Source organism: Pteropus medius, unplaced genomic scaffold (assembly GCF_902729225.1).
Source record: "Pteropus medius unplaced genomic scaffold, Ma_sr-lr_union100, whole genome shotgun sequence".
NCBI lineage: Eukaryota > Metazoa > Chordata > Mammalia > Chiroptera > Pteropodidae > Pteropus > Pteropus medius.
This window is the reverse complement of record NW_024352947.1, coordinates 1110640-1122993: the sequence shown is the minus strand read 5'-3', so window position 1 is coordinate 1122993 and position 12354 is coordinate 1110640. Positions and strand designations below refer to the sequence as shown.

General features: G+C 47.2%; 1 protein-coding gene and 1 pseudogene across 1 annotated transcript; one reads left to right on the top strand and one right to left on the bottom strand.

Moving 5' to 3' along the window:
- Positions 1 to 204: 204 nt before the first annotated feature.
- LOC120592660 (uncharacterized) lies at positions 205 to 323 on the top strand (annotated as a pseudogene).
- A 3021-nt stretch (positions 324 to 3344) lies between these two features.
- Positions 3345 to 7284, bottom strand: MAP10 (microtubule associated protein 10). Its single transcript, XM_039850313.1, has one exon. It carries the CDS (start codon positions 7277 to 7279, stop codon positions 4511 to 4513), a length of 2769 nt encoding a protein of 922 aa, XP_039706247.1. The 5' UTR covers positions 7280 to 7284; the 3' UTR covers positions 3345 to 4510.
- Positions 7285 to 12354: the final 5070 nt, after the last annotated feature.

The following is a 12354-nucleotide window of genomic DNA, read 5'->3' as shown; positions in this document are numbered from 1 at the left end:
AGAGTGGAGTAAGTTCCCCCGGAAAGCAGAAGCTCTGTCCCCAGACACTTGGCTTCCGATTCTTCAGACGATGCCGGGACGGGGAGGACCTGGCTGGCGAGAGGCCAGTACGCGCACTCGCACCTTCTCAGGACGCGAGGAAGAGCTCCCTCGGGCTCCCGAGCGCCGTCTCAAAGAACCAGGAATGCTCTTAAGAATTCTGGATCTTACGGCCATGCCATCCTGAACAAGCCCGATCCCGTCTGATCTCAGAAGCTAAGCAGGGTCGGGCCTGGTGAGTACTTGGATGGGAGACCACCTAGGAAGACCAGGTGCTGTAGGCGTAAAAAATAAAAAAATAAGGGACTGTAAGCTGCCAAGGTCCTTGCAATCTGTGAGGTCGACCAAGGGTTGCCTCGCCTAAAAAAATAATAAATAAATAAATAAAAGAATTCTGGACTTGCAAGCAATGATTTTCAGACCAAATCTTTTAACAATAGGCTTCTCCGTAGCTAAAGCAATCCGTTATTTTTACGTCATTCTGGGTCCAGGATTCAGTCCCAATCCACTGCACAGGGCTGACACCAAAACAAGTTGTGACGGTATTGCAGGGAGTTGTCGTTAGTGAGACTCTTTGTCATTGGACGGTTTCCCTTAAGAAAACAGAAAGCAAAGCCCCGAAGGCTTTTAGGAGAAGAGCTGAAGGAGAAATCTCTGGGGAGAACGGAGGGCTCAGGGCCCCTGTGTCTTTCCGTATGTTCCTGCTCCTCCTTTCAGCCACAACCAAGTCCACTTCCTAATCCTGCTTTAGCTCAACTAGAGGATCCTTCAAAAAGAACCATGTTATAACCAAGAAGAAAACAAAAAAATGAGCAAATAAAGAATACGATTTCCTCAACAGTCAGGCTTCCAAGCGCGGGTTTCCGATTCTGCGGTAACTGGCTCGTTTATGGACTCGGTGACCCATCCCAGCCCATGTCCTTTCTTTCCATCTTATGACCTTCAGCCCTTGTCTCCTCTGTCACTCAGAGCTTGTCTCATCTCCCAGCCCGGCCTGTTCCTGGACCAGCGAGCGCAAACATTCTTTGCTAAAACCCAGAACTTTCCACTGCGTCATCTCGCTTTACACAGAAGCTTCTGGCTCTTTCGCGGTGATGCATTGTTGACAGCTCCTACCCCACTCACCTCACCCCCACCTCCGAGGCATTTAAAGGAAAGGGACAAGCATTTTTGTGTACCTACCAAGGAAAGACATGAAGTACCCAGACAGAACATTTTGGGAAGGTCGTTGAAACCTTTTGGACGGAGGAGCTGATGTCCTGGCTGAGGCTTTAACTCAAAATGCATCTCCCCACAGCAGCAACGCAGATGCCATGGGAGGGTCTCTGCAACGTGAGACGCGCAGCCCCACACTCACGTGCTCGCTGTCACACGCGCTAGACAAAGTGTATTTGATTCACTCCTGAAATCAGTCCCGTAATAAAGAACCAATCTCCAGAAAACAATATAACGAGACCAGGATGCGAACGCCATTCACGTCTCCATAGACCAGGGTTATGGCGCTTCGACTTCTACTAGGGTCAGAGGTCTCCCCAGCAGAACCGAGGAGGACACTTCTAATACGTTTCAGGGTCAAAAGCAAAAATATCAGATTTTTTTTGACACCTCTCCCAGCAGATACCCTTTGGCCCAGCCCCAGCCCCTCCCTCGGCCTCGAGGCTGCCCCCTCGGCACCCCCTGCCGACAGCGGGCAGTTCACCTGGGGCTATTAGAGAACGCACAGGATCCCGTCTCCTCGCCAGCGGCACCCTCCCCAGGCTCCGGGGGGACTAGACCTCTGAGCCCCTCATCGGCCCATGCCATCTGCTTTGTGTCCTCCCTTACTGTCCTGTCCACCAGCAGCCGATGCCAAAACACGTTGCGAAATACAGTATTCTTGTCATTTCAGTGGGGTTTTGGAAGGAAGGGACCATCACCTTTCCTTAACAAACGATTTTAAGCAAAAATTCTCATCTAAATTTTCTACGTTTTCTGGAATACATGAATTAGTGTAACAGAGACGCGGGCAGTGCCCAGAGAGCAAGGGGTTACTGCCAGGGCTGCAGCTCGGGGAGCCACCCCGATGAGGCTCCTCGTGAAGTCTGTTATTTCCTGGCATGACAGATCTTGGGAGAAACGCAGTAAAAAACGGCTTGGTCCTTGACCAAGTAAGCGTTTCTTGTATTATTCTAGGTTAAAAATGAGAAGAGACGGACCTAGCAGTCTTGGTTCACAAACTGTCGTTCGGTACAACTCTCTAAATATTCCAGTCCAAACTAAAACGCAGAGCTAGAAGGATGGATACCTCTCGAGGCCCGAGGGCCATTAATGACTGGACAAATGGAAATAGTGTAGCTTATTTATACGTTGCTTTCTTTGCTACGAAACTTCTTTGCCTTACCAACAACACAATCTGGTAATTAAAAGGTTGTTTTTTAACTTACGGTTTTGACCTATGTTGGCAACAAATAAAACTTTGGTTCCCACGTTGAATTCCACAAGAAATGCACGGCTTGTCCAGGCGGAAAACTAAACACAGGTACTGCTTCCACACAGAGGTGGGTCCCTACACGCCCCCCCCAACACACACACGCACGCGCACGCGCACACACGCGGCTCACGTCGCTTCTTGGACTCTCTCCCATTGTTTTGCCCACAGCAGTTTTGACACCTATGCTGTTCAGAAAAGCTGGATTACAGCTTTTACAATTAAGTGACAGGTCTCCCTCCCAGTTTTACAATTAAGTGACAGGTCTCCCTTCTTTGTGATCCTGAGATACCATTTCATGTTTTAATGATTGTAAGCGATTAGGAGATAAGGCTCCAGGAGTAGTAGCTATTATGACGTTCTTTAAAAACGAAGTTTATAGGGTGTAGAATTAAAACATGAAGTGGAATCTGAAGACGAGATACAAACAGGAAGTACTAAATGTGTATATGACAACAGGTACTTTCACTGTAAGCTAGAAAAGCCCACACCGTAATTCTGGAAATAAATATTCATGGATAACAAAGAGCAGCTCATCTGGATACTGAGATTTTTTACGATTTCAAGTATGTCAGTTTTTCAGTCTTTGTCGTATCTCAGACACATTGAATTCGTCCCTTTCCTCATCTCTCATCAGAGGCAATGACTTACTTTCAAATAAGTAAAGCAGGTGGTTTCTAAGGAATTTCTCTGGTGAATCTGATGTTTAACTGCTTCTATTTTTGTCGCTTCCATAGTAATGAGGAATCGCTAACAATTTACACACTGAGTAGATGTTATTCGAAATCAACAAATTCCCTTTTTACCATTCCGGTCACGGTCCATGAATACGTCGTGCTCATTCCCATCACTATCCTTTTATTCATATTGTTCTTCAAAATATAACATCTTCGTCTCTTACCATCCCCTAAATTCTATCTATGATTATGATCATTCCAAAGATGATACCTGCATAATTAATTACCTAATAAGAAAGGAAAATTAGGGCCTCACTTCAGGGATCCAAAAAGTTAGATATAGTAAAAAGTGTAAATATAGTAAAAAATCAAAATATAACACATAGAAAACACGTGTAAATATTTGAACACAGAATAAGATGTAAGTGTACGACTAATGAAATTACAACTAGTCTTCATAAAAACAAACTTTCATATATTAAAAATTACTACTGAACAACTTAAAATGACGATAAACTGAATCGTATAGGAAGATGCCGTTTTTAGCTCCTTTCTCCAAACAATTCACAGATCGCCTGAGGGCTGTTTATATCCAGGCAAACAAAAATATCGCAGCGAATAACCATATCTCCAATAAAGATTTTCTGCAGGTTTATTTTTAGGCTTTCTGCTGGTTTTTACTGCTTAATTCTATTCCCTCTTGTTAGGTATTTTAAATGCACAGCCTTCATTAATTTGTTCAAATGCTTTTATTGCACTCTAAGCACACCTAGGTGAGAGGTGCCAAGGGCATATTGGTGCGCCGAACGGACATCGGCCCCTCCCATCACACAACTCAGGAAGATAAACATTAATCACTAATCACGCGAATTGTGATTAAAGCAAAGAAACAAATGAAACGTAGAGCACTATGACTGCAGGCTCTACCTTATTTTTGTACCTTTCCGCGTCTCGCACAGTAAGCCCTCCATACTTAATGACTTATTCCCATTAAAATGCGAGGCTATCCTCATTAACTGGCTTTTTTTCAATGGCGTGCATGAAGCCAGCTTGAGGGGGATCCATACTATAGGGCACTTTGAGAGATGGTTTAGGCCAACACTTTTATTTTAATAAGATTAAACATCTTAAATCTTACCTAGGTTATGAGGTGATTTCATGATCAATATTGTCAGATTTAATGGTAGAACACTAAACATCAAAGAAATGACGCTTCATAAAAAGTACTCATAATTTACGTACCCAAAATAATGTAAAGTTATTAAAATTGTTTCCCTAACAGCACACATAGGTTATAAAAAACTAAATGTTTTTTAAAAGCACGTTTTTACACCGTGTAGCCTGGAAGTTTATTTATTACTAATTCACATATATCTTTGCATTGCCTGGAAATATTCAGTGAACCAACTTCATCGCTGTCTTCTCCAAAGTAATCTGGCGTACTGTTCTCCAGAACATTACGCTCCAGTTCTGACAAATTAGATGGCAGATAAGAACTCATTTGAGATGTCTGAGGTGACTGGCTTCTTTCTAAAGACTTGAAACCAGTTCTTGTTTTAATAGAGACGTCTTGACCCCTTGTTCTAACTTTAGAACCACGCATACTATTTTGGTCTATCTGGTTTTCTTTCTCGTCAGTCCAACGTGAAGATAAGTCACTGGTAGAGACGGTAGGTGCTTCCTCCAAACTTTCGTCTCGAGTCTTTGAAAGATGAGATCTTTTACACGAGTGCACTGGTGACCCGGCCGAGTAAGGCGGGCTAAGAACAGAACTCTTTTCGCTGCTGTTTTTCCTCATGGCTGATCTTGTTTCACTGGACTTCCTTGGATATTGACTATGTTTTGAATTTTCTGCGCCTGGACTCCTATCGCGAGCTTGCAAAATTCTGCCGGTGTCCTCAGTAGTACAGAAATCTTCAGAATAGCAAGGGCTGGTAAAGTCATCGGAGTACTTTAGTTCCGAGATGCTCTCAGAGCAACTCTTTTCACTTAATTTATTTTCACCCGCATCAGCAGTAAGAATGTCATTATCAGCGGTTTTGACGTGGCTGTCACCCATTGCTTTATCCACTACAACTCTATCAACAACTGTAACCCGTTGCAAAGCAAATGAACTTTGGACTTTCATTTCCGCTTTTCCCTCCGAATCGTTTGTATTAATAAACCTTTCTGAAACAATGGAATTTGCAGGACTCAAAATTTCTTCCAATGAACCATTACCGGTTCTATTTTCATTGCAGTCAACTGTCTTTTCGGTTGTGCATTTCAGTACAGCTTCTTCGGTTGTGCTGAGGTCATCAAAAACTGCACTGATTTGCTTTAAGCTATCATTGTTTTCAGCAAAAGATGCGCCCGACTCTAAGTACTTATCTTTAGGCAGCTGGTGTGGCTTCCGATGTCGTTCTGCAAAGCTTAACACTTTAACTTTGGATGATGGAATTCTGAATTTTGCAGCCAACATCTGTGCTTGCATTTTTCTATACTGCTCTCTCTTTTCGTGTACTACCAACATATCAGGATTTGTTTGCTTTAAACGCAGTTTAAGTGTATTTGTTAATCCATACAGCAGCTTCCCCCTGGGAACTCTTTTTTGGGGAGCACCACTGTTCTTTTCAAAATGTTTACCTTTCTTAAGATTTTCAACTTGGTTCTTTTTATACTGAAGACTCACTGACTTTTCAATTTCCCCCAGAGGAAGGCTGTCTTTCTTAGATTCAGATTTACATGTAGATTTGGCCTTAGATTCCGGGGCTTTCTCATGCTCGGTTCTGTATAACCAGGCTAAGTGAGGGTGAATGTGAGCGGGGCTTGCCACCGGCTGGTTGTTCAACAAGGACAGCTCAATCAGCAAAGCGTTCAGCAAAGGCAGCTGCCTTATTGTATCCATTCTGCTTTGCTCAGTGTGAGGCTGACATGTACTTTGATCACTCGCTCCCACTTCCTGAACATGTGGGGGATTAACGAGCCCCGGAGGACTCTCAACTGTTGCAGAATCGGTGTGTTTTAGAGAATGGGTATGTGTTGGGGGATTTACAAGTGTTTCTTCGGGAAGAGTACCACCCAGTTCCTCAGGTATATTCATCTGAGGCTTAATGGTGATTTTACCCTGCGCCGGAGGCCTCTTTTCTTGGGTCAGATGAGTGTAATACAGAGGAGGAGGGCAAAAGGTGTTAGTTTCCATGTCCAACTCTGTGACGTCCTGGTTGGGGGGGCTGGCACTTCGCACGCCGCTGGCATCTGAACAAACAGAGCTGGTGTTGCCATTCTCCAGAGGCCCCGTGTCCCCAGAGCTGGCCTTGCTGTGGAAAACTGCCCCCTTCGAACCCTTCCGTGCCTCCGCCATTTTCAAACCCACCGCGGGCGGATCGGCGCCTGGGCTTGGCTCCGAGCCCGGCCGCTGCGGCCGTGTTTCCTGCGGGGCTGGGGAACTGACCTCGCCCGCCTGCCGCACCTGCACGCCGTCCGCTCCGCCTCCTGTGGACGTGACCGGCCGCTCGAGGTGGCCCAGCACGCTGCTTCCTAGATCAGTCAGGCGGTAGCCCAGCGCGATGTCCCCAATGCGCTGCCCCGCTTGGTTATGCAGGGGGAAAGTTCCCCGGTGACCCTGGGAGCAGCCGGAGGCGGCCGACCCCAGCACCCTGCGGGCCGCGGCGGCCAGCGGGACGCTGCAGGAGCCCAGCAGCTGCGGCGCGGGGGTCGGGCGCCCGGGGGGCAGCTGCAGCAGCAAGGCGTGCAGCGGGCTCGCAAGGAGCCGGCGGCGCAGCGTGGCGGGGCGCAGGCGGAAGAGGCACGACTTGCCGCGACCGAAGCCGACCAGGCCGGGCCGGGGTTCCGGGGCGGGGGCGCCAGGGCCGCCGGGCGGGTACACCAGCAGCGTGGGGAAGTCCAGCAGGCGGAGGGCCACGGCGGGGCACAGGGCGCGCGATGGCCGCGGCGGCGAGGCCTCCTCCTCCTCCTCCTCCTCCCCCTCGCCCGCGACCACAGGCGGCGGCGGCGGCCCGGCGTCCAGGCGCACCCAGTCTACGAGCAGCTCCAGCGAGAAGAGCCGCTCGGCCGAGGCGGCCGCCATTGCTGTTGCCAGGAGACGCCGCCGCATCGCGCCGAACCGGAAATTGAAGCTTTCGTTCTCGCGAGAGACGCGGAAAGCCGGCGCTGGGCCTGTTCTCGCGATACTTGAGGAGCCACCTCTCGAGATTCGCGCTGCGGCGGCTCTGGGCGTTTTCGCTGCTGAAAGCGTTTTGCTTTCCGGGCCGGTATTGACGCAGTTGCTTATGACAATACGCAGGCTGTGAATAGCAGTCAGTCAGTCAAGGAATTATGTAAATAAGTAAACAAATTAAGTCCCGTTTTGGGTTTTGGCCACGTTGTCGTCACCGCCGAGCCCAGGCAGTTTTGGCGTCAGCTCAGATCTCTCCGAAGACCACTGAACATCAGGACTCCCTCCCCAGAGTCCGGGCCGCGGGAAGCCGCTTACCCGGCCGCGGCTCCCCCTCGGGCGGCGGGTCTCCCCAGAAGGGGGCCTGCGGCCTCCGTGTGGTGACGGGGCAGCGCTGCCCCGCGCGCGGTGCGGGGGTGGCCGCCTTTCCAGCCCAGCGACCACCACGCGGGAGGGGAACGCGAGTGCGTCCATTCACCGGGGCAAATACGTACAGGAGGGCGGCGGGGCGCAGACCTTCCAGCCTGCGCCCCGATTTTCGAGGAGACGGACTCGAGCTCAGCAGGCTGGTCCTCCGCGTTGAAACAAGGCTGATACGAGGAGCCTTGAACGTCAGGGTTAGAGTCTGGGCTTTACTCTGCATAAGTTGTTTTGAGTGAAAAACAGTGGGCTCGTATCCGTGTTTGGAGATGAAGCTGTACGGATACAAAGGATGGATTCTAAGAAGAAATGAATCTAGAATAATCTATCAGACGAGTGCAGTGGTCCAAGAGATGACTGTGGCCTGACGGTGGTCCGGGTCCGTGGGGATGAAAAAGTTGGGACAGAAGAGGCATTAGCAATAGCTGAATTGGGAATTTAGTGACTGAGAGAAGTTACGGATGAAAACTTTGCCGCTGAAAGAGAAAGAGTTGAAGAGGCATCAATTCGATTTTAAAAAGATAGTCAAGAGAATGAAAAGCCACATACTTGGAGAAAATATTTTCAAAAGATGTATCTGATAAAAACCTGTGACTTAAAGTATACAAAGAACTCTTAAAATGTAACAATAATGGAAAACAGTATGGAGGTTCCTCAAAACTAAAAATTGATCTACCATATGATCCAGCAATCCCTCTACTTGGTATTTACCCCCAAAGACTTCAAAACCCATGTCCAAAAAGATATTTGCACACCGATGTCCATAGCAGCATTATTCACAGCGGTCAGGACATGGAAGCAACCGAAGTGTCCTATGATAGATGATTGGATAAAGAAGCTGTGGTGCATATATGCAGTGGAATATTACTCAGCCATAAGAAGAGATAAAATACTGCCATTTGCGACAACATGGATGGATAATCCCTTGAGATAATCATGCTAAGGGAAATAAGCCAGACAGAAAAAGTTGAAAAATCACGTGATATCACTTATACGTGAGATATAAACCTAAAAACACCAAAGAACAGGACAAACTATAACACACTCATGGACATGGACTATAGACCAGTGGTCACCAGAGGGGAGGGGGGAAGTAGATGTGGTAAAAGGGGTCAAATACGCGGTGACAGAAAGAAATCTATGGGAGGTGAACACAGTGTAAATATATTTATGCTTTACTGTTAAAGTGTACTGCTGAAACGTATTGGATTTTGTTAACCAATGTCACCATAAAATAGATAGATAGATAGATAGATAGATAGATAGATAGATAGATAGATAGATAAATGATTTGAAGAATAAAGTAGCTTCCCTACAAAAAGAAAAAAAAAATAGGGAAATGCGTATCAAAAAAAAATGCAACAGTGAACTCAAGAATAACAAAACCAGAGTGAACTCTAATGTAAACTATGGACTTCAGGTGGTGACATGTCAATGTGACTTCATCCACTGTAACAAACACACTGCTCTGGTGGGGGGCGTTGATAACGGGGGAGCCTGCGCTGGGGGTAAATGGGAAATTTTCATACCTTTGGCTCAATGTTACTGTGAACCTGAAACTGCTCAAAAATAAATAACGAAAGCTTATTAAAAAGCATAACAAAATGGTGGAAGATTTAATAAGGAGTTAAAATGAGGAAAAGGAAAATGGAAAAAATACAGGAAATGCGATCTGCGTCTTAAAGAACAGAAATGTCAAAAGGGCAGGTTAAAGCCCTCTGCCCTTCGCTGTAGTTACAAACCCTTTGCAAACGCGCCTCTGGCAAGTCTGGGGACCTTAGCGATGAGAACCGCTTGAGAGGCAGGCTGGGGGTCCTGATGCAGCTGTCTGGCCCTGACAGTCTCCCCATTGTCTTCCAAAGGCTTGTACTTCGGGGTGCTAGACACACATGTATTCTTGGGGCGAGAAGATCTCAGAAGCTCAGCCCCCACAATCATTCATTCAGGACATGAGATAAAAGCCAAGACAGACGCCCTTCCCAAAGACCCATTAGAGGCTTCTGAAATCTAAGCCAGTGTCTTCCTCTCCCCTAACTGGGTTACCGCTGGACTTCACGCAACTTAAACGCTAGAAACAGCCAGAATTTTAACTGCACACACCTTGACACGTTGGCAAACCGACGACACGTCTTCCATCCTCAGAATGCGTGCAGTGCTTAGATGCGGATCCTAGTCTTTTTGAATTGAACAGTCTCGGGACGATTTGGGGAGGTCTTACTTAACTGTACGTTGAAAAAATCCTCTTTCTGTCTAGGCAGTAAGATTCACAACAGAAGGAAAAACAAAAAGAAACGCAGCTACAAGATTCAAAAGCACAGAAGGAAACCACATGTCCGGGCCAATCCCATTTCCATGACAGTATCGGATACCGAGGTCTCATAAGTTCTTAAAAAGTCAAAGAAATTCTAATATCACAGAATCTAGACTGTACACTTAGGCCTCCTCTTACGTACAAATACAGTACGTAAATTCCCTGTTCAACCTTTTTTTTCCAATGACATGAGATTCAGAAAAATGTGGTCACAATGGGAGATCAAGAAATTGTCTTGACAGCAGTCGGGCCTGGCTAGGCCCCGACAGGTGTGGGCTAGTCAGGGTTTACGGATCTTAAGGGGCGGCTGAGAGGCAAAAGCTGACTAAAGAAATTAAATTTGATTCTAACCAGAAAGGCTGAAAGTCTCCGGGACATTTAATCTAGAGAAAAAAATACTGAAAATACACGTAATACTTTCCATTGACAAATATTACTGGCAATGAAACCCGTCATTCTGATGACGAACTCGCCGTTTGGTTAGCGTCGGCTTCCTGCACACAGTAGCAGGTCAGTGCTTTTTGAGGGAGGCCCGAGGCCTTCGTTGGGATGATTAAAAAGCAAAAATGAACCTCAAAGAAAAGCAGAAGAAACTGCCAGTTGGGAGTCCTCGACACACGTAGGTCTGACTCGGTTCCAACCCCGAGCTGCCACTTCCTTCCAGAATCTTTCCGACCGTCAACCAGGACTGGTGACGAAGCCAAGCTTTTAATGAAGGCGCTCTTCGCCTGGTTTTGGTTGACACTGTCGCAAAGACCAACGCAGACGGAACTTGGCAAACTGGCAACACGCATTTAACACACCCATCCTGCCAAGGCCCGGTCTGGATTGCAGTTACATGCTTCATGACACAGAACGAGAGGGAGCAGCCGAGGTTGAAACGTCTTTGCCTCCCCCAGAAAGGCCACCAGGACTTACGGAGCTGGACGACGTAGGCAGGATCGAGGAAACGTGATTTAACAATTTTTTCTTGAATGACGCAACAGGTGAAAGCCTTCTGGAGTCAGCGATTCTTTCCCAGAGCTTGGACTTCAACTTCCTAGAACCAAAACAGAGACGGACTAGAAACGGCAGATGTCAAAGGCAGGCCTGCGACCGAGAAGGCCCAGCTTTCCCGCCACCTGGCTCCGTGTCAGCTGGCAATTCACACGTCCTCTCTGAACTTCAGTTCTTCTAGCTACAAAAAAAATTGAGGAGATTAGATGAGTTGATCACAAATCCTTCTTAGTGCTTTATTTGTAAATTTCTCCAAGCCTCATCTTTCAAAATAATGATGGAAAAGCCAACGGGCAAACTCTCAGACAGAAACCAGTTCCTCATCCTAAATTCTCCTTTCTCGAATCACAGCTTTCTTAACGGCTCTGATAAATGATTCAGAAACAGAGGTTCTCATGTGTGACTTCAAGGTCAGCTAAGAATTTTGCAAGCGCGTTTGCATGGAGGAGAGAGAGCTCGCCTGACGAGATGGTGGCTTGAGGTATGGCTCCCGCTTGAGCAGTTTAAAAGAAATATCTTTCCAGTTTGCTGGCAAAACAAGCAGAGGTCCTCGAGTTTGTGAAGAAGGGACAGGGAGGGGTGAAGAAAGCTGTCAGGAAGCGTAGTTTCAAACTTGAGGGTCGGTTTTGAATCCGCCTGCAGGATAATTTTCAGAACCGTGTGTGAGAACAGGCTCCCGGCCTGCAGTTGTTCAGGAAATCAGCGATGTCGCTTTTGAAGCCCCTTCCTCCCGGCACGATGAGGAGGTCGGCCCCAGGCCAGGGAGCCCAGGGACAGCAGAGTCACTGATTCTGGGGTGGACGATGCCTGGAGGGGCCTGGCTGGGACGGTTTCTATATCAGGTGCCTGAGCCGAGTTTTATACTTTACTGCACACAGATCCTGCACGTTTCTTAAGAGAACTTTTAGGCATTTTCTAGGCTGCCGTTATGAATGGCACCTGTTTAGATGTTTAAATGGTTCCTTCGTTCTCAGCTCGATTTGCCTCTGTGTCAGTGAACGCCGCTGGTGGGCAGACAGGACCACGAGGCCCGAGGAAAGCCGCAGCAAATAAAATCCTGGGCGACCACCTCTTCCTCTTACCTTCTTCCTAACGTGCTGTCTTCTTTCCTCTTAAATTTCTCTTTATCCCATTTTCAATCCTGGATGCTCTACATTTGTTTTTTTCCTCTCTTTTCATTAATCTTTAAATACCTCTTTTCATTCTACGTTTCTCCTGCACGTACGAGCGGCTCTTTCTATGTAAACATCGGTGTCTTTTCCGGCTGTGATTCATTTTTATTTATTTT